General features: G+C 36.0%; 1 protein-coding gene across 1 annotated transcript in view; it reads left to right on the forward strand.

Moving 5' to 3' along the window:
• The window catches only part of PGM2L1 (phosphoglucomutase 2-like 1), a 59,560-nt gene extending 36,554 nt beyond the window's left edge, over nucleotides 1-23,006 (forward strand). The window contains exons 6-14 of the mRNA XM_011942051.1: nucleotides 2,093-2,286; nucleotides 5,696-5,885; nucleotides 6,201-6,298; nucleotides 7,314-7,494; nucleotides 9,784-9,877; nucleotides 10,187-10,316; nucleotides 10,696-10,885; nucleotides 14,740-14,873; nucleotides 16,583-23,006. Coding sequence (XP_011797441.1) covers nucleotides 2,093-2,286; nucleotides 5,696-5,885; nucleotides 6,201-6,298; nucleotides 7,314-7,494; nucleotides 9,784-9,877; nucleotides 10,187-10,316; nucleotides 10,696-10,885; nucleotides 14,740-14,873; nucleotides 16,583-16,685 — 1,314 coding nt within the window. The 3' untranslated portion in view covers nucleotides 16,686-23,006. The remainder of the gene's footprint in view (nucleotides 1-2,092; nucleotides 2,287-5,695; nucleotides 5,886-6,200; nucleotides 6,299-7,313; nucleotides 7,495-9,783; nucleotides 9,878-10,186; nucleotides 10,317-10,695; nucleotides 10,886-14,739; nucleotides 14,874-16,582) is intronic.
• Nucleotides 23,007-23,180: the final 174 nt, after the last annotated feature.

The raw sequence follows: 23,180 nt of genomic DNA on the forward strand, positions 1-23,180 counted from the left end.
TCGATCTCCTGACCTCGTGATCTGCCCGTCTCAGCCTCCCAAAGTGCTGGGATTACAGGCTTGAGTCACCGCGCTTTTTTAACGTTTATTCCTGGATGTATTTTGTTGCATGAATTTTTATGTTACTATATCAGATAGGGATGCTTTCTGGTGCAGATTAAGTAAAACCAGCAAAAGTGGCTTAAGCTGATAGAAGTTCATTTTTCTCACGTAACAAAACGTCCAGGGGTAGGTGGCCACAGGCATGGTTCTGTAGCTCCATGATGTCAGGCCTGTGTCTTGTAGTTTTTCTGGCCTTACCCTCAAGCATGGTCATCACATGGTGGTTGCTGTACCTCCAGGCATCAGGTCCACAGACAAGGCAAGGAGAAGGGGACTGGGAGGAAGAACAAGATTTTTTTTTTTCTTATGTTTTATAAATTTTCACGTGAGCTTTCAGGACTTACGGAGATAATCCTTTTTATGGCTTGAAATGTGGGAGCATCCCTCCAGAACAGTTTTGTTTGTTTTAAGCATTCTGGGTTTTTTGTTTGTTTTAAAAATTCTGCTAGAACCTCAAGGGTTTCACTGACTGGGGACAGTTTCTGTGTTAATTTATTGTTTCTCATCCTAAAATAATTGAAGTGCAGACCTTGGATTTGAAAATTTTTTTAATTACCCAGAACCCAAGAAGAGACACGCTTCCTCACGATCTCCATAATAGTGGGCAGGACTTTTTCTATTCTGCATTTTCACTGAGAGTGAAATGCTTCAACGATGCCATTTTTATTTGGGAGTCTCAGTTCCAACTCCCTACCTTGCACGTGGGCATTACAACCCAAGAACCAGATAAATGGACAGTTCTCAAACCCCAAGTAACCACAATCTCAGTCCCACAGGCTTATCATTCTGCTTTTTAATTCTTTTTCTCTCACTGCCTAGAGTTGTCCCTTTCCTCTTGTGGATTATGCTATGCATTTAAGATAATGTTTTTTCTCTTTTATATAGCATTTTGAAGTGTTTATAGAACACAGATTTTTAGGTCATCTGGTTAATCATATTCTTTGCATAGAGATTAGTACATAGTACAGATTCAAATGTATTCTTCTTTCCTTCATTCAGGATGCAATAGAGGGGATTTGTGTCCTATACATGGTGGAAGTCACCGTAGATGTTCTCTAACCTTCCAAATTTGAAATCCTATAAATTAATAGAATTACATTTTCATGCTTTTTTGGTAACTGTTCCTAATGTCTTATTGATCAGGCTATTTGATAAACTGAAAACTCATTGAAATTTATATGGATAATTAACATGTTAATTGTTAATAAACTATATTTGGTATGATATACATTCTACTTTGTAATAGAAAGATGACTTTTTTCTATATCACATAACTACTTTATAATGAGTTAAATAGTATCAAGTTTTAAGGAATATTCTACGGTTTCTTGGATTATCTTTAGTAGATAGTTACAGGTTTAAGAGTATAATTGGACACTATGGCATATGCATATTATAATGTTATCATAATAATTAGGCCTGCTTGCATTTTACTCATATTGTTATTAAGGTATACTTCTAAAAGAAAATCATATATAATCATTTGATTGAAGAATCCCTGTAGAGTAATTACTATCTATATCTTTTAATATTTGTTAAATTAGTCCTATGTTGACATTTTTTGCTTGATCAATTTGATATGCTTTTTTTTTTTCTGTTTTTTTTGAGACGGAGTCTCGCTCTGTAGCCCAGGCTGGAGTGCAGTAGGACAATCTCGGCTCACTGCAAGCTCCGCCTCCCAGGTTCACACTATTCTCCTGCCTCAGCCTCCTCAGTAGCTGGGACTACAGGCGCACACAACCACACCTGGCTAATTTTTTGTATTTTTAGTAGAGACGGCGTTTCACTGTGTTAGCCAGGATGGTCTTGATCTCCTGACCTCGTGATCTGCCTGCTTCAGCCTCCCAAAGTGCTGGGATTACAGACGTGAGCCACGACACCCGGCCTCAATTTGATATGCTTTTTAGTAAAGCTGAAGATCTCTACTATAGGTAAGAAAAGATCTGACAAGCATTTTAAGTGATTATGGTTATATTTACTTATCATCTAGGTTTACTGGGAAACCGGTGCTCAGATCACGTCACCTCATGATAAAGAAATTCTAAAATGTATAGAAGAATGTGTGGAACCCTGGAATGGTTCCTGGAATGATAATTTAGTGGATACCAGCCCGCTGAAGAGAGACCCTCTGCAGGATATTTGCAGGAGATACATGGAAGATCTGAAAAAGATCTGTTTTTACAGGTATCCAAGTGGGAATATCAGATAATACTACTTTAGAATAATGTTAGCAAAGGAGAAGAAAAAGTGATACAAAGTGTTGTCTATTTATTAGGCTGGTCTTGAACTCCTGACCTCAGGTGATCCGCCTGCCTCAGCCTCCCAAAGTGCTGGGATTACAGGTGTGAGCCACCATGCCCAGCCTAGAGTTTCTTTCAGGAGTAGTGAGAATGTTCTAAAGTTGATCATAGTCATGGTTGACCAACTCTATGAATGTAGTGACAGCCACTGAATTGCACACTTTAAATGGGTGAATTATATGGTATATGAATTACATCTCAATAAAGCTGTTAAACAAGTTATACTTAAATATATGTACTTCCTCTATGTTAGATAAGTATATTTCCTTTAAGATTTTATTTTTCCTTAACCATTTCCATATTTCCATAGTTATCTCTGTAACTCTTCTGTAAATAGCTAACACTATTGCTAGGAAGAATCCTGGCTGGCTGAGTGTATTTTTCCTATCCTACAAAATAATTTTAGCTTTTTCTCAACTTTATTTTAATTTCAAAAATGTACCCTTCAAGCTATCAATTGTTTGTTTCTCCATCTAAAATGATAAGTGGACAGTAATACTAGCTAAATGCTACCAGCTCTAATCACTCTAAAAAGAATTGATTCCTTTTTTACCCTTTCTGTCTTTTCTTATTTGTATTTTTGTTTTTTAAAGAGTATATGGGCAAAAGCAAATTAACAAGTGAACTATTTATGAAGCTGAAGGCATAATTATACAGAGAAGAATTATTTCAAGTGACTTTACAGTTATTGACTATACGTTTCTAGTGGGATATGTCCTAAGGATAAAGAACTACAAAGAAACCTCAAATTGTATTTGATAGTTGTACTGTTAGTGGTAATATTGACGGTTTTACAGAAGTGGATATAAATAAATATATAGATAGACATACATATATATATTATAAAACAAATGGGTAACTATGTTAATGTCACTAGGATCTAAGATTTTAGTTTAAGAGAAGCAAATGTAAAATCAAATAAAATAATTTTAAAATTACAATTTTAAATTTGAATTTGAAATATGTTTTATATACCTAAAATGCTAAAATACTAGTTCTGTTACTAATAAGGCCTATGCCTACCCCTAGAGCCCAGATTGTGGTTTCTAAATACCATTTCCTAGTAAAAGGAACCACGGCTTATTGGAGAAATTGATTCTCATCAAGGACTGGGGCAGAAAATGTACTAAATGAGCCTGAGATAGCCTTGTTTTCCTTGCCATAAAGCAGGCTAGCTTTCAGAGATACTGGGGTCATATCAAAAGGATCTAGGAGCCAACTTGAAGGGACTCCCACTGACCAAATATTGGATAGTTGGGCATCAAAAAGAATAATCACCTTAATAAATTAAAACATTAAACCTAAAAAGCCTGTGACTGTTAGTAATACTAAAAAAGCTCTTTATTGGTCACCTTTGGGAGTTACTGGACTGAAAATCACTCATGCTGAAATTTGATAAATTCTAAATTTTCTTTCTGAAAATTGATAAATGTTTGAAACTTTATCTTAATTTGTTCTGCCTTTTCTATGTGAACTGAATGTTAGGGCTGATCAAATGGTTGATAAAGAATCATTATTTTTAAAAGAAAAATCCAATAAATGCAGAAAGAATAATAGAATTTTCAAAATCACTATGTTGTGACCTCTAATAAATAATGTATCTAAGTAATTCTCATCAAGGGGTGCTAAGACCCATAGGTGAAATGTTGATGGGAAATTTTTTGATGGAAGGATTAGGCTGACACTGGTGAATCTTAGTTTAACAGCATTAAAAGTAGAGTAGAAATTGTGTGCTTCCAGCTGTGAGTCAATAGAAAATACACAGCACCTATTCTTGCCCAAAGAATTGAAACTGAATCTAATGTAACTTCTAAATGCAGCTGCCTATTTACAGAAAAAATAGGATAGAGGAGCATGTTAATACCAAAAGGATGCAGTCTACATACTGGAGATACGGGAACTTGTACAGGACAAATGGGCCAGTTTCTTCAATAAATGACATTCGGGTTGGGGAAGGAAGGGAGGAACATTTATAGATTAAAAGAGACTTGAGAGGCATAGCAATCAAATTATATGGAACCTCGTTCAAGTCCTGCTTCAAGTAAAACAACTGTTAAAAGTATTTTTGAGACACTTGGGGAAAATTTGAACACAGATAGATAGGGTATTAGAGGAAAGAAATTATTGTTGATTTTGTTAGATGTAATAATGATAATATGGTTATGTTTTTAAATGCTAAAGCATTTTCATGTAAAGTAATACATCTTGAATAAATGAGACTAGATTGACAGACTATGGAAACATATTGAAGTGAGGTCATGGTTATATGGTGTTAGATATTCTGTCTTCCTAGGCGTATGTTTTAAAATTGTCATAACATTTTATTTTTATTATTTGTCTTATAATAAATTTTATTTTTCATGGGGAATGGTTAGTAAATGGGAAGTTAGGATGTAGAAAGTTTTGCTGTGGAAAAGACCAAAGAAACAGAGTCTAGATGCTAGTGGAAATGATGCCGGTGAGAAAGGATTATCCACGTACTAAAGTTCTCAAGTGAGAATACATGGGGACCAGAGCAGAAGTAGAGGGGTTGACCTTTGATACAAAGAATGCTTCCTCATTATTATCAGATGGAAGAAGGAAAAAATATGGGTTGTCGGTTTGGTGTGGGGTGATTAGGAAGTTCCCATCAAATGGCTCTGTGTCTCAATGATGTATGAGGTGAAGGGGGAGGAAAGGAATAAGAAGAGAAGAGAAGGTACTAATTAAGTCACCATCTTGGAGAGTGAAAAATAAGCTTTTGGGGTAACAAAGTATGATTGCCTGGCAGCATTGAGTATGCATTCAGAATGAAGCTGTTCAGTCCTTTTGTGAGATTTATTCTAGCAATATTCAACTATTTTGGTGCAAGCCTGGAAAAGGTACACATTTGGGCTCAACAAGGTTTGGGGTATTGGATGGTCAAAGTACCCAGAGTGACATATAAGAAGGTGAGTGTAATTAGGTACCTTGCAATCTAAACTGGAAGTGAAGAAACGGGGGGTCTACTGGCGAGTGAGAAAGACCAGTTAGAAAGTGTTTATGATGGTCTGGTGAGATAAAATACTTATTTAGATGATACTAGCTTAGCTTGTTCATGGTATTGGCACAGCATATGGAAGGCAGCTGTCCAAGTCAGGAAGTTGAGCCACAAAGGGAGAATGCTGTTGAAGTAAAACCCTTGATCTTTAAGTTAATACTCTTCATTTGTTGTTTGAATATCTTAGACCTCTGCTGAAGGCTTTAATCGCATTTTTCAGAATTTGATGGTTTAAGATTTGTGATCATGATCTTATGTTGATTTTCCTTTACAGGGAGTTAAACTCGAAGACCACCTTGAAATTTGTGCACACGTCTTTTCATGGGGTCGGACATGACTATGTGCAGTTGGCTTTTAAAGTGTTTGGTTTTAAGCCTCCAATTCCAGTACCAGAACAAAAAGATCCTGATCCAGACTTTTCTACTGTTAAATGTCCAAATCCTGAAGAAGGAGAATCTGTGCTGGTATTTTTTTTAGTATTTAAATTATTATTAGTTTATTAAACCATCAGAATAGGTAGAACTCACTGACAATTCAAAGATTACTTACAAAAGCAGAAAGGACTGTAGTTTACATCTTTTAATTGTATTGGAGTCATAGGCTGTGTTTTGTTTGAAATGTCTATAGTGGGTGTCCCTACTTTTGGCTTCTTATTTTAAACTTAGCTGAATTCTATGCCTTCTAAAATTCCTATCACTAACACTGTGCCTACATACAGGAACATTAACATTGAATTTAGGTTCTTCAGTATAATCCAGCTTTTTGGGTCACTGTTTCAGGAACTTTCCCTGAGACTGGCAGAGAAAGAAAATGCCCGGATAGTGCTAGCCACAGATCCTGATGCAGACAGACTGGCAGCAGCAGAACTTCAAGAGAAGTATATTATTTGATTAAAAGCTTGAACTTTGAAAAGCAATGTATTTTAAGTCTTACAGGCTCTTTGAAAATAATGAAAAGATAAGAAAAGAACACAAATCTCCTATAAACCCGTTATCCAGAAATAACCACCTAAGTTGATACTTTGACAATTCTTTCCTGTCTTTTTAGTTGAAATATTTAAAGATGTATTTGTTTTTATTAAATTATGATCATAGTTTTACATCTTGATTATTTTCCACTTCAATTGCACAAAATGCTTCAAAAAATGCTTCCAGTATAAGCTTTTTTCCCTGATTTTATGTATTATTTGAAAATATTAATTTTTACAAAGACATAATATCCCAACAGATCACTTTATGATGTAGTTATTTCCTAACCTTGTTTTTTCCTTTTTTTTTTTTTTGAGACAAGAGTTTCACTCTTGTTGCTTAGGCTGGAGTGCAATGGTACTATCTTGGCTCACTGCAATCTCTGCCTCCCAGGTTCAAGCAATTCTTCTGCCTCAGCCTCCCGAGTAGCTGGGACTACAGGCATGCGCCGCCACACTAATTTTGTATTTTTAGCAGAGACAGGGTTTCGCCATGTTGGTCAGGGTGGGCTCGAACTCCTGACCTCAGGTGATCCTCCCACCTTGGCCTCCCAAAGTGCTGCGATTACAGGCGTGAGCCACCCATTTCCTAATCTTAGTCCTCTGGGCTGCTATGTATTTTTACCATTATAATGTGACAAATGTGCTTACCTAGAATGTATTAATTATTTATCATAATTTTTTCTCTCATTAAGTAAAAAATAAATGTAATGATATAATAATTTTCCAAAAGATGTCGTACCATTCCTACTGTAAAATCACCCCTGGTCAGTTAGAAAAGAAGTAGTAATAAATGTTTTCTCAAAAATCCCATATGATAGTTTTTGATTTTTCCTAACTGAAAGATGGTAATTTGTAGGCCTTGGAGTCAAGAAGTTTTAATGAGAAGAAAGGTCTTGACATTGCATTTTCCTTCTCTCTACAGTGGTTGTTGGAAAGTTTTCACAGGGAATGAGTTGGCAGCTTTGTTTGGGTGGTGGATGTTTGATTGCTGGAAGAAAAATAAATCAAGAAATGCTGATGTGAAGAACGTTTATATGTTAGCCACCACAGTCTCTTCTAAAATTTTGAAGGCAATTGCACTTAAAGAAGGATTTCATTTTGAAGTAAGAATCGATAATATCTATGTGCTACTTTTAAAAGCCTATTTCTGTATGTTAAAGACATCTCCCCACCAAGACTGACTTTCATTGATTTCATTTGTAATTCCCTTATTTTTCTAATTCTGTTAACACTTATTCAGTCTTTTTTGATAATTTAGACACCTTGAGCCAAAATTCATCCAGTACTGTATATGAATTTCTGGTACTAAGATGAGATATTCTTTAAAAAATACATTAATACTTACTATTCCATACAACAAACATCTGGTTTTCAGACAGGGAAAATCTAGCTCCTGGTGACCCCATCAGTAACTCAGACTTCTCTCCAAAAAGTTGTGGGTGTCATCAACCTCTTGCTTAGGCTCTTCAAGCATGGTCTTTAGGAGCTTCCAGTAGTCTCCTAAATTGCGTAGTAAGACCCAATGATCCTACATCCAAAAAAACAAGCAGTGGCTCTCTGTCAGTCCAGATCATTAACCGTATGAACTTAAGACCCTTAAGCTGACCATTTTGGCAGCTATGGGAACTAAGTTGCTTTTTCTCTGCCATCTTTGCCAAATATCAGTGAAAATGTCCCTGGGCATTTTTCTTGAGCCATAGTCAGGCTACAGGTCTTAATACTAATTGACTGAGTAAAAGAAAATTGTACCTGGCTATATGAAATAGAGCTTTCAACTTCATACTTTCTAAAACGCAAATAGCAAAATAGAAGATACTGAAAGTTTATTCACGCCTAAGATTTTGATGTTTTCCTAGTTTATATCTATAGCAAGAAAAAGTATAATGGGCACAAAAAAGAAAAAAGAACAATTCTAAAGACCACTATTGTAATTTTATTTGCTTGTTTTTGTTGTAGCAGGGAGGTTTTGCCATTTCTATTTTTACTTTTCAGTGAGGAGGTAGAAAGGTGAATTAGGAAACAAGTTAGTAATGGTGAGCTTTGGTGTTAGGGTGTATCGCACACTCTTTCTGTTGACTCTAAAACAGATTGTGTCTTTAAAGTGAACAGTAGCTCATTAGATGAAAAGTCCTCAAATCTAATTATTTAAAGAAGTACTTAGTAACTGTCTTGGTGGTTTTATTAATAGTTAGGACACAGTGTTATGAGAAGGTACACTTGGTTCAAATTTATGTTATACTAAAAGTGCATCACTAAAAAACTTCATGACCTTTGATTGATTACTCAGGGAGAGTAAATCCACCAACCTTCATAGGCACTCTTATATTAGTGGTTATAATATAGCTTAAAGGACAGTTTCTGAGAAGCAGAAACTTGAAATTGAATCTTGACTCCATCTTTTATATGCAGTATAATTTTGGGCATATTGACTTATCTTTCGAGCCTGTGTTTCAGCGATAATGTTTGTAAGCGTTAAAAAAAAGATAATGGGCTTTGGGAGGCTGAGGCTTGAAGATCACAAGGTCAAGAGATCGAGACCATTCTGACTAACATGGTGAAACCCTGTCTCTACTAAAAATACAAAAAATTAGCCAGGCGTGGTGGCGGGCGCCTGTAGTCCCAGCTACTTGGGAGGCTGAGGCAGGAGAATTGGCGTGAACCCGAGAGGCAGAGCTTGCAGTGAGCCAGAATCTCATCACTGCACTCCAACCTGGGCGACAGAGCTAGACTCTGTCTCAAAAAAAAAAAGATAATGGGGCTGGGTGTGGTGGCTCACGCCTGTAATCCTAGCACTTTGGGAGACCGAGGCAGGTGAATCACAAGATCAGGAGTTCAAGACCAGTCTGACCAACATGATGAAACCCTGTCTCTACTAAAAATACAAAAATTAGCTGGGCATGGTGGTGCGCCTGTAATACCAGCTACTCAGGAGGCTGAGACGGGAAAATCACTTGAACCTGGGAGATGGAGGTTGCAGTGAGCCGAGATTGCACCACTGCACTCCAGCCTGGGTGATACAGCAAGACTCTGTCTCAAAAAAAAAAAAAAGATAATGTAAAGCACTTGGTTCAGTCCTTAATAGTAGGTAATCATAGTGTATGTGCTTATTCATGTTACTTTGTGACTATATGAAGCACCACTTATAAATGCTGATTTATATTTGGTGTAAATCACCTAGTACTATAATCTATAAATAGTAGGTCATCAGTAGTAGCAGTGTGTGTATTTATAGCACTTTATTACTATATGTCTGCTACTCTATAAATCTTTGTGGACTGAAGACTGTAGTAAAGATCATTATGTGAATGTTGTATGCATGTAGTGGCAGATTTTTCTCTAATAGGTATTTGTGAGACAGTCACTTAACTAGAATGGCCTCCTCTGCATTTCAGGAAACATTACCAGGTTTTAAATGGATTGGAAGTAGGATAATAGACCTCCTGGAAAATGGGAAAGAAGTCCTTTTTGCATTTGAAGAGTCTATTGGTATGTAGTAAATATTAAAATCTTTGAAATTTGATTGATAATTTTTTAAAATGTAATTCTGTAAGAGGAATTTTTTGTGTTCTGGTTTCATATTTTGAGTTGTAAAACTACAGAAAACTGAGAAATGTGTAGATACATTTCTTATCAGAAAACAAAAAGAACCAAAGTGTCCCCTAAATACACTCAGTATTGATGAGTTTCATCTATTACTAGGCTTTTACATTTTCTTGTCCTTCTGAAGAAATGTAAAACTATTGAAATTATAGGCTTAAGTTTTCCTCTTTTCTAGTGATGGTTTTCAATCCTCAGGTTTTCTCTGTGGAACTTCAGTTTTGGATAAAGATGGGGTGAGTGCAGCTGTTGTGGTCGCTGAGATGGCATCTTACCTGGAAACCATGAATATAACATTGAAACAGCAACTGGTTAAGGTTTATGAAAAGTAAGTTCTACTATTATGAATTTCACATGTTCGATTTTTCTTTTATTGTCCTACCCTTAGTTTTCTAAATTTGTTTCTGAAGAATACACAGTGTTATGAGAAGGTACACTTGGTTCTCAAGTTTATGTTATGCTAATATTAAAAGTGCATCACTAAAAAGCTTCATGACCTTTGATTGATTACTCAGGGAGAGTAAATCCACCAACCTTCATAGGCACTCTTATATTAGTGTGCCTAATACTTTTTTTAAAAGTATTAAAATTATGTGAATTAAGGACTGCCATTTTTTATAAAATACTGTAGTAGGCTGATCTTTAATATATACTTTTTTTAAAGAGTTATCTGAAATCTAATTTTAGCACTTTGAATCTTTGCACAGATATGGTTATCATATTTCAAAAACTTCCTATTTCTTATGTTATGAGCCACCTACCATCAAAAGTATATTTGAAAGGCTTCGTAATTTTGATTCTCCAAAAGAATATCCAGAATTTTGTGGAACATTCGCTATATTGCATGTACGGGACATTACCACTGGATATGACAGTAGCCAGCCTAATAAGAAATCAGTAAGTACACTTTTTTTTCTCCCAAACAGTTTAGAAAATTTCATGGCTCATGTCACCAAAAAGTCCAGAGGCAGGACAGATTTCACATGAGGTTCAATCCAGTTTCCTCATGTTTACCAGTTTATTATAAAGGTGACAATTCTGGAACAGCCAGACGTAAGACATTTATAGGGCAATGTACTAGGAGTGGGGTTGGGGCCTGGAGCCTCCCAGCGAGTCCACGTGTTCACCAAGTTGGAAGCTCCTGTAAATATTTACTTTAAAAAAAAAGTTTTTAACAGTTTATAATAGTTCATACTGAAGTAGGAGATCAGCAGGACTTGTTTTCCAAACACCAGTCATGACCCCACTGATCAAAACAGGATCTGGTCAAAACAGGATACAGTAAAGGAACCAGCCAAAATCAACTAAAACCAAGATGGCAACAAAAGCAACCTCTAATTCCCCCATTGCTCATTATATGCTAATTATGATACATTAGCATGCTAAAAGACACTCCCACCAACACCATGTCAGCTTACAGATGCCATGGCAATACCCAGAAATTACCTTATGTGGTTTAAACAGGGAGGAACCCTTGGTTCCAAGAACTCCTCCCACTTTTTCTAGAAAATCTGTGAGTAACTTGCCCCTTATTTAGCATGTAGTTAAGGAGAAGCTATAATATAGCTAGCCAGCAATCCATAGTGCTACTCTGCCTATGAAGCAGCCATTTTCCTATACTTTGCGGCTCTGATAAAATTGCTTTCTCCTTTTTTTTTTTTTTTTTGAGACAGTCTCTCACTCTGTCTTCCAGGCTGGAGTGCAGTGGCATGATCTCAGCTTACTGCAACCTCTGCCTCCCAGGTTCAACTGATTCTCCTGCCTCAGCCTCCTGAGTAGCTGGGACTACAGGAGCATGTCACCATGCCTGACTAATTTTTGTATTTTTAGTAGAGACAGAGTTTCACCATGTTAGCCAGGCTGGTCTCGAACTCCTGACCTCAAGTGATCCACCTGCCTTGGCCTCCCAAAATGCTAGGATTACAGGCATGAGCCACCGCGCCCAGCAGTTGCTTTCCTTTTACTTTACTCTGTTGATTCATTCTTGAATTCTTTCCTGTGTGAAGCCAGGAAGCCTCCTGGGCTGAGCCCCAGTTTGGGGGTTTGCCTGCATCAATACTGTAATAAAATGGTGAAACTTCAGGCCTGTGAGTTTCTTGAGACTAGAACTCATTGTTTTGCTCCAGAGCATTTTTCAGTCTGCTAACTTGTCTCTCTGACTTTGATCCTATCCTTATCACTTCCCAAATAATCATGTATACTACCCTCACAGTAAGGTGTGTGGAATGGAGGTGGAGGCAGAGAGAGAGGAAGAAAGAGAGAAAATGGGCAATGATGCTAGATAATGTTGAAAATAACTGTAAAAGCCTATAATTTCAAAGCCATACATCTTTCTAATTTTAACTTCCCTTCCCAACCTTATTCCCTGTACCTCCAGCCAAATAGAACAACTTACTTACTTACCTACATATACACTTTTTAAAAAAAATTTCTGCATTTTTGGTCCAGTTGTTTCCGTAGTGTATCCATTTTTCCAATTTCTACAGCCCCATACCTCAGCCATTGTAAGACTTAAGAAAAATATCACCTGTTCCACATGACCTCTAGGCCTCATAATTGGATACCTTCCTCTTGAGGTTTCATTACATAGTGTGCCTTCCTCCTATTACTTTCTGTTTTATGTCATCATTGTGTTGTACATGGCATGTTTCTTTCTGATGTACTTTTGTGCCTCTCCACATTCCTGCCTATGTAGTAGCTGCTCAACAAATACTTAAATGCCATAGATTGCTGATTATATTCATTTTGTTGTTGTTGTTATAATGATTATTAGCCCAAATTTCCATTTGTAATGTTCTGATATGGTCTGAAGATTCTGGGGACATAATGTATTTTGGAAAATCTGTAGTTTATTGTGTAGAATAGTACCCATATTCCATTTTTGCATGTTTATCCAATCAACAGTATTAGTTCCTGGTGTTGATATCCTGTGTATGAGTATATGTGTGTCTATTTTTCTATCTTTGTGAATTGCTGGAAGAGACGAATCATGTTTTGCTTCTTTTTATTTCTCTAATTTGCTGTGCTCAAATAGCCTTTGGTATAATGCTTTTTTCCCTCTTAATTCTCATTGAAGTGTATGATATTCATTATTCTGGGTGCTTTTTCATCTCTTCTCTTCTGGTTCTTACAACAAGTTTGTAAGGTAGGTAGCATAGATGTTGTTATCCCCAAAGTTGCATAGTAAGTGTCAAAGCCTTCCTGAATTCTCTCTTTTCCATGTTTCAGAAAGATTGATATGCATCTGTATATTCATTTATCAGAATCCTTCTGTGCTACAGGCACAGGTACACTAGGAATATAGCAATGACAAAGACACTGCACTCAAGAAAAAGTCTAGTGAGGAAATTGACAAGTAAATAGCAATTTACAAAATGATAAGTGCTACCGGGGAGACATGCCTAGGATGTCATGGAAGAGACTTTGGGGGCTTATGCAAAACTTTCTAGAGAACTGTTCTAAACTGAGTTCTCAAGTATGATTAGGAGTTAGCCAGATGCAGGAGGAGCAGAGAGTGTTTCAGGCAAAGGGAACAGTAAGTACAAGGTCCAGAGATGAAAAAGCATATTCTTTTCCAGAGAACCACAGGTAGTTGTCTATAACTGGAGTATGAGGTGAGAAGAATGACCTGTATGGTGAGTGGGTTTTGAGGGGCAAACTTCCAGGCAGGAAGATCAGTTAGTACACTGTGTCAGCAGTCTAGAAGAAGTTTGATGGTTGCCTGAATTCAATATAGGAGCAGTGATGGAGAGAACTGGATAAAATTGAGTTAAATAAAGTGTAGAAAGGACTTGCTACTTTATGGGCTGTGGATGAAAAAGAAGGAATGATCTCTGTGTTAAGTCACTGGCATATGGTAATGTACTGACCAAGAGAGGGGTCTCAAGGACAGGACTTATGGCTCTGGACAGCTGAGGAAAGGTCAACCCCTCTGGCCTAGTACAACCCTCACAGTCCCGTCGAGATGCATCAACAGACCGATGTGTGGACTAGCAAGAGTACCAGTGTTAATCCATGTATTTGGTGTCAGTAAAACGTCACTTCTTTTTTTAATTTTTATAAAGATAGAGTTTTTTCTGCACCCCAGTACATGCAGAATATATACACTCCTCTTTGGAGATTATTGATGAACTGCAAAAGTGCTTCGCAAATATAGAGGCAGTTTGGACTTTGAAACTTGGCTTCCGCTTCTTGTTCTACCACTTAGCTGATTGTCTTGAACAGGTTGTTTACTCTCTTTGAGCCTTGTATGTAAAATGGCGGTAATACTTACTTTGCAGGGTTACTGTTGAGGCCCAAAGATCATGTATGTGAGGTATATAACCCAATGCCCTAACTATTCAGTAAATGGTATGTTTATGAATTATTATATATAGGTAATCTTCATTTGTATTTTATAATTCTTTTAAAATATGTCTTAAATTTTCAATTGTGGTTAAAAAAACACATAACATAAAAATTAACTATCTTAACCATTTTTAAGTGCATAGTTCGGTAGTGTCAAGTATATTCTTATTGTTGTGCGACAGAACTCGAGAACTTTTTCATCTGGCTAAACTGAAACTCTCTATCCATTAAACAGTAACTCCCTATACCTCCTGCCCCAGCAACTGCCATTCTAATTTCTATTTCTATAAATTTGACGGCTTTAGATACCTCATGTAAGTGGACTGTATTCTACAATTCTTGAAAATGAAAGAAAATGAAAAAGATCCCAAGTATAATTGAGCTGTTGTTGCCATTTTGCATAGGTGCTGCCTGTGAGTAAAAACAGCCAAATGATTACATTTACTTTTCGAAATGGCTGTGTTGCTACCCTTCGGACAAGTGGGACAGAACCAAAGATAAAGTATTATGCAGAGATGTGCGCATCACCTGACCAGAGGTGAGAATTGATTTTTTAGATATACCTACAAAAGCTTTATTGAAATATAATTCACATACCATACAGCTCACCCACTTAAAAGGTACAATTCGGTGGCTTTTAGTATGTTCAAAGTTGTGCATCCATCACTATAATCAATTTTAGAACGTTTTCAGCACCCCCAAAAGCCCAGACCCATGAGAAATCACTTCCCATTTCCCTCCTTTACAGCCCTCAGCAACCCCAATCTACTGTCTTTCTGTATAGATTTGCTTCTTCTGGGCATTTCATATAAATGGAATCATAACAATATGTGGGCCTTTGTGACTGCCATCTTTTACTTTGTATAATGGTTTCTAGGTTCCACTATGATTCAGTTGTAGCATGAATTTATTCCTTTTTTTTAAATTTTTGTTTTTTATGGCCTAATATTCCATTGTATGGATATGACATGCTTTTTAATCCATTGATCATTTGATGGACATTCAGATTATTTGCACTCTGGCTGTTTTGAATACTGTTATGAACATTTACATACAGGTTTTTGTGTGAATGTATGTTTTCATTTCTCTTAGGTGTATACCTAGGAGTGAACTGCTGGTTCATATGGTAACTCTGTGTTTAACCTTTTGAGGAACTGCCAGACCATTTTTTAAAGTAGCTACATCCTTTGGGAATTGAATTTTAAAATTGTAGTGAATTTATATTCTTGGAAAGATTCTCTGAGTTTTAACTATTACATGATTAACATAAGGAAATTATCATCAGATAATTTGTTTATTGCCAAATATTCATTTTCTGTGTCTAATATGACTTGACATAATCTGCTTAGTTCATTTCCTTTTAAGAGGATGAATTGTGACTAAGTTAATTTCATAAACATATTCAAAGGCTACTTAAATGTATTAAAAGTACTGTCTCCTATAATATTGTAATTGCTCAATACAGATTTGGGAAGGAGACTTTTTAGAATTGCTTTCAGAGTCCAGCCAAGCTATACTATCGTGTATTTCCCCAAATATTTGCATTTGAGGATGGATTTCATTTCCTTTGGGGGGATAAAGAGCTCCTGAAGTCATTCAAAGCAGAATCTAAAGTAAACCAAATTGGGTAATGCTACATCTGGTTGAAAATGAAGGAAGATTATTAAAGTAATAAGAACTGATTTGTTGTGTAGCTTTTAAAATGACTGTAAAGGCAAGCTAAAAGACCCTTGCCTCGAAATGTTCTGGGCAAATGGCAACACCTCAGTGATGACTTTCAAGGGCCTTCTTTTAAGTGCATATTTATTTTTTTAAACATCACATTCTTTTAGTCACACCTCCTTCTGCTACCTGAAAGATATGTTATATCATTCCATAACATTTGTACTGAATATTTTTCAAAGTATTTCAGGAAGCCATTTTCTTCTAACACCTGTTATTCGTGTTCAAAGCCATTTGAACCTCATTCTCCTGGCCTAGGAGAATTCTTTAGATATACCATCACTCCTCTGTTTATCATGTGCTAAGGAACTCCTATTAATGCAGTTCAGCTTCAGTTTGTGATAGCAATGTTTTCTTTGTGTGTAATTTTTTTTTGGTCTTGTTTTGTTTTAACCAAGTGAATTTCTCTTTTGTTTACCAATTGTTTAATATCTCCATTAGGACCTCTTAAAAACTAAAACTAATTTAAATAAATTTTAAGCCTATGAAAATAAATAATTCCAAAACTCTTCATCTTTTCCTCAGTGACACTGCTTTACTGGAGGAAGAACTGAAGAAACTCATTGATGCTCTAATTGAGAATTTTCTTCAGCCTAGTAAGAATGGACTGATCTGGCGTTCTGTTTAGGGGTACACCAATATGTCATAACACTGTGTGGGCATATGGAACAGAGCAACCGAGAACTCCATACATTGAACCTCTTGTTAGCATTCTCTCTCTAGCTCATCTAGCCGAGTATCTTTTTCCTTTATTTTCTTTATTTTTGGTCAACTGGCTAGACTAAACAAAGTATAAGTTTGAAATGAAATGGTCTAGAAGGAAATGATTTAAATTTTTTCGTAATTCAAACAAAAGTTATTACACCAAAAGTATTATAGTAACGTATTGTTCTTCCTGTAACAGAAACATCACAATTCAGAAGTGAGTTTTCTTATTATAGTGTGGTTAAGCCTAGTTCTGTATCTTGTAATTGTGGATAGCATGGTAAAAGAAAAAAAAAAAGACAGGTAAATGTTATATAATTATAGGGTTAGTTAAGGAAATTAATCTATAAAATTGGCAAGAACATCGTGCTCTCCTTGATTGTTATGAAAAAGTGTCATTGTGACATCACAGGTATTAATTTACAAATTAGAGTATTTGAAATAGGATATTTAGCATTTCTGTAGTTTAGAACAGATGTTACAATGTGTGGTTTTGGCATGTCTGTTTCAGGTGTCATTGGTGCAGTGTAAATTTTCTGTATGTATTTAAAATTCTGACGTTTACTGAACATAAAACAATAGTGGCAACACTCCTATTGGCTTTGTTCTTGTCAAATTTCTCAGTGCCTTCTCAGGGTCTGGTATGAATGGAAAAAAACAGTGTTCCTGCATTTACCATAATTTAATCAGTCAATTTTCAGATAGCTAAGGAAAATCTTCCAAAATCTGTAGGTGCTTCCTCTATATCAAATGAGTTTGCTGATTTTAAAATCTTAGGAATGTACATAAAGATCTTAATAAAAGCAGGCTTAATGTAGTTAAGGATCTTCATATTAGAATTGTGTCATTTATCAAACCTTTTATTACAGAAAAAAATCTGAACTGAGAAAGGAGCTCCGAATTTATTTGACAGTCTGATTTTTGAATTACATGTTTGTAAGTAGGTTTATTCTTTTATTTTATGAAGTAATGTTAATTTTACTAAGAAATAAAACATCCAATTTTAAGTATTATGAAATACTAAAACTACATGTTTTAAAACAGAGATCCAGTTTATTCTAACATCTTGCTGACTTCTGTAGAATTTCTGATTGCATGACTATTCTTTATCTTTTTTTAGTGTAGAAAATATTTTTTTTCAAAAAGTCACTTTTGGGCTGGGTGTGGTGGCTCACGCCTGTAATCCCAGTACTTTGGGAGGCTGAGGCAGGTGGATCACAAGGTCAGGAATTTGAGACCAGCCTGGCCAATATGGTGAAACCCCATCACTACTAAAAATACAAAACTTAGCCGGGTGTGGTGGTGGGTGCCTGTAGTCCCAGCTACTTGGGAGGCTGAGGCAGGAGAATTGATTGAACCTGGGAGGCTGAGATTGCAGTGAGCCAAAATCATGCCACTGCACTCCAGCCTGGGCAACGGAGGGAGACTCCATCTAAAAAAAAAAAAAAGGTCGCTTTTGGCTGATCATGCAGTCTTCTGAAAAGGTGTAATAGAGAAATGCTGTTTAAGCTGGGCATGGTGGCTCGCACCTGTAATACCAGTGCTTTGGGAGGCTGAGGCAGGAGGATTGCTTGAGGCCAGGAGTTTAGGTTACAGAAAGCTATGATGGCACTGCTGCACTGAAGCCTGGGTGACACAGACCTTATCTCAAAAAAATAAGCAATTAATTAATTAAAAAGAGAGAGAAAAAGAAATGCTGTTTAATCTTCTTAAAATGTATCTTGTCCTACATACTTCTCAGAATACACATGGAGTATACTTAGGAGATAACAATAACAAGACCTAAACAAATTGCTTATAGGAGATAGCACTGGAATTAGAGAACTTATTTCATATAAAATAATAATACAAAGTTTGAACTGATTAGAACGTTCCTTAAATCATGGTTTAGTTTGTTGCAGCTATCAGCTAACATTTGGTTGAGCATATATAATCCAAACCTAATTGTCCAATTATTGTATTGCCACTATTGTTAATTTGTTCCTTCCTTACTTTCTTATCATTGGATCTTGTATGACCGTATGACTGTAGATAATAGACAGCTAATTAAATGTAGAGCACCATTTTTCTCAATGACTTTGTTCTCAAAGGCTTTGCACTGGAGAAGAAATGTGTAGAATTTTTGTTTTATTTTTAAAATGTGTCAAACATCTTTTGTTTGATATGCTTTTAAGAATGTAGATTGCAATTTAGGGAATGGCATATATTCTGCAAAGTGGTATAATGTTATATATATGAAAAACATGTATATTTGGTTTAGTTCTGTGTTTCAGTGACTGATAAACAAAAATGAAGCTAAAATGAATCAATGGCTCATTCATAGTTACTAAAGCCATGTCATGACTGTCATTCTATTATGAAGAAAACAGTTTTATTTGAGTGCTTTAATATAATGCAACATTTAAGTCATCTTAAGGTGAAAAGTTACTGAAGTGTTCTTATCTCAAGTTAACAAAATTTTACAAATATTCTTCAAGTGTATCGATTGAGGGAATTATTTTATTCTAGCCTGTCATGAGTCTGTCTGAGCATGACACTTATGAACTTGACGTTGTAGGTGCACATTTGCCTAACAGGCTAAATTCAGTGATAGCGCAAGCTTTCCAAGAGAGACAGAAGTGCTGGCTAGGAGGGCTCAGCCTCAGGCACTACATTGTTTGTCTTTTTCTTTTTGAACAATATTGTGAAAATGATTGCATTCTCATTGAGCGTGAAAGTCAAAACTGGAATTTTCTAGAGCTTTGTAGAAAAGGAGAGAATTAGTAGGTCAAGATCAAAGCACACTTTGAAAATAAACAGTAGAAATAAGCAAACAATATAAAGAGACACAGGAAATGCTTCTTGTGAAGGGCAAATGTAACACCATAACAGTAGGGAGTAAACTGTGTCCCACCTGTTTACTTGTGCTTATTTGTTGTTATGATGAATATGCACCTACCATTTTCCTTTATTGTGATCACTAAAATGAGGCCAAGGTTTAGGAGGTTAGAAAAAGTATCCATTTTACGGATTCAGTTCCTGCTAGGATGTTGTATCAGAATCATGTGAGAACTCAGGAAGAGAGAGAGCAGAAATAAAAAGGAAGAAGATGTAGATTAGAAAATAAGACTTCTGAGAAAAAGTTCAAGGAATAAAGATTGACTCTGGAGAGGAGAAAGCTGTTGAGATAGTTTGCTAAGTTTGCTAATAAATTTGTATTGAGTCTTTTATTGAAGGGTTCAAAGTAAGAAATACTATGCCATAATGTTCTCCATCTCTAGTGAAGACAGAACCAGAGGGAATGGGAATCTTATTTTTAAAGACAGCATGGAAAGTTTAAGATGTAGGACCTTCTTGAGGGAGAATCTTCATAATATCTTCTATTCAAAATCTTTTTTTTATTTTTAAGGGAATACAAATTTTAAAAATTAAGAGATATACAGATGAGTTTTTAAGGGTCCTTCTTTCCAGCACATTTTTTAAAAAACTCAGGTTAGAACAAAAATGTCATAAAGGGCACTAAAAATAACATTTGGGTTTCACTCCGTATCTAGAAGAATATAGCTCACGAAACAATTTTTGTGTGTTTTGAGTAACTGATGCATAAGTGCAACGAATAATTTACCTGCTTCACTGTTATTTTTAATTTTACCTGGCAAATTAAGTAAGACTTGAACAAAATGTTGTTCATCTTAAAGAATGTATAGTGGCTTAGGTTATCTGAGTTTTTTGTTTTGAATATATATGTTGTTATTTGGATGTAGAAACTTTGGAAGATGGAGAGATTCTGAGAGAGTGGATACTTTGGAATGTCTTTCTGTAGGAAATAGACCTCCCATTTCTTAAGCAAGTTGCTTCTGGAATTGATGCAACAGGGTTATTAGCTGGAGTTTAATGGATAAATTGTTCTATGAACTGCTGCTATCAGTTTTTTTTTTTCACATTTTCCATTGATATTTGTGATGCTTGAAAAATCCAAACTCCACTTGGATACATTTAATTTTATACCTTTTTCTCTCTACCTCCCTCTTTTCCTAGGCACCCTTGCACATTTTGTTACTGTAAAGGACTGTTGCCCTGTTACCTCACTGATAAGAAATCTCAACTGTATTCATTCAGAATGCTTTAAACTTAGTCATAAACTACATTTGTCTATGGACTTTTGGTTATTTTGTTAATTTTGTCATTATATTTAATACTTATTGTGGGAAGTAATTTTCAATCTATTTCATAACCTGTTTTGGTCTGTCTTGATACTGCTGTTAATTTATTACGGCTTTTTACAATTCACTTGTTGTCTGAGATTGCTCTAGAAACTGAGGAGGAAAGAGTTGTACTAACCAAAATGAATGGGCAATTGACCTAACATTCTATTTCAGGTTTCCTTGTACTTCAAGAGCCAAAGCACGAGATCCGAGGAAATCTTATTCACATTTGTCCCTCAGAGCATCTTACCCTAAGCCACAGAAGTATAAATAGTAAGATGCGAATTGCTCATTGTCTGACTCCTTGCACAGCATGACTTTAATTCTAGTTGGAAACAAAGTTAGTGTTGACTATTGGTTACCTTCAAGTATTCACCATAATATACATTCATTAGGCCATCTTTCCTCTGTTTACTCAAGACTATGTACTTACAAAAGAGAACCTATAAGAATGTGTAGAGTGACCAAATAGGGACAAAGTGACATACCTAGAGTTTGCTGCTCAAATTTTTCCACCAGTGTAACCCTAAAGCAGAGGGGCATGATAGAGGGGGAAGGGGTTCTGAGAGCAAAATCAGAAGCAGCCTACCACTGATATGAAGTGTGTTCTGTCTTTAAAATGTGAGTGAATTTTGCATTCTCTATAATAAAACTTTTAATATAAAAATGATATATTTAATCTTTACTGAAACTTATGCTGCCACAAAGGAGCACCATGTTCATCATGTGGCTGCTCAGTTTTCTCCCCCAATGCCCTCCCCCCAATGGCTGCATATCCTTGAGGTACACACACTGGCTGTAGTGCAAGATATATAAACATAGGCTGGGCTCGGTGGCTCACGCCTGTAATCCCAGCACTTTGGGAGGCCAAGGCAGGCGGATCATCTGAGATCGGGAGTTTCATTCCAGCCTGACCAACATGGAGAAACCCCATCTCCAATAAAAATACAAAATTAGCTGGGTGTAGTGACACATGCCTGTAATCCCAGCCACTCAGGAGGCTGAGGCAGGAGAATCGCTTGAACCCAAGAGGTGGAGGTTGTGGTGAGCAGAGATGGTGCCATTGCTCTCCAGCCTGGGCAACAAGAGTGAAACTCAATCTCAAAAAAAAAAAAAAGATATATAAACATAGAACATATCTAGACTATTTCCTGCCCTTAGAATCTGACCTTCAGAAGGATTAACACCAAACTAAACTGACCTGAAACAGTTTTGTTACTATTGGCATTCCTTGACTAAGAAGGACCACCTGATGCTCAGCCCCAAGAGTAGAAATAGTGGTTTATTATTTTTCATATCCACACCACCTAGTTCAGTACCTGTTATAGAGTGTTTAATTGCTGATAATTAGGAATTAAGGGATTTTTTAAAAGTAGCAAATAGTTTAAAGAACAATCAAAAAATGAATTCTCTAGTTGTTTTTTGAATGAAGTCCCATTACTGAACTTTATAATATAATGTTTATTAAGCAGACATCCCCTTAAATACTCAGTTTCTTTGGAGAGAGCAAAGCATATCTCTCTGTGGAAATTATATATAATGCCTGGTATTTTACACTCAAAGCAAGGTGTTAGGAAGGTAAAGAAATGGTGTCTATGTAGACTTAATATCACTAGTCTAAGTGTCATTTTGAGCCTAATAGCACTACCTTCCAAGTGAGTCACAACTAATTTGATCCTATTTGGTATGTTTTTGTCCATTGTTATGATTCATCGTGTATCTTACAAGAACCACTCAAGCAAGAGTCTGCTTCTATGTATGGTGAGGCCTTGTTGTTCTAGGCTAGAATAAACTCTTTGTATGCCTCATTGAATATGCCAGATGAAATATATGCAGTTAAGAATGAATTATTTTTCTGACTAAAGTGTGTAGCAGTAGTTCAAAAATGTGCCCTTGTTTTAACAGTTTCTGTCAACGTCTTCTTATTTTTCCCTACAAAAACACCAGGGTGTGTTGTAAGTACTGCCTGTGAGAATTTGCACTTTATGTATTTGTGTGTGGATTTCTTGTGGTTTTAGCCAAATGAAGTGTTATCAGTAATAAACAGGTCTCTTCATAGGCATGACTTTCTGTGTAATTTTTATTTGAGATACTGTGTAGTTCATAAAGCTTGCTATCTAAACAGGAAATATTCTTGAAATACACACATCACATACCCTAGAATCTACTTTGCATCTAAATGAATATTCTGGCTTAGTACTCAGGAAATATTTCTTGATTGGTTTATCAGAAGT

Source organism: Colobus angolensis, unplaced genomic scaffold (genome assembly GCF_000951035.1).
Source record: "Colobus angolensis palliatus isolate OR3802 unplaced genomic scaffold, Cang.pa_1.0 Scaffold205, whole genome shotgun sequence".
NCBI classification, from domain to species: Eukaryota; Metazoa; Chordata; class Mammalia; order Primates; family Cercopithecidae; genus Colobus; species Colobus angolensis.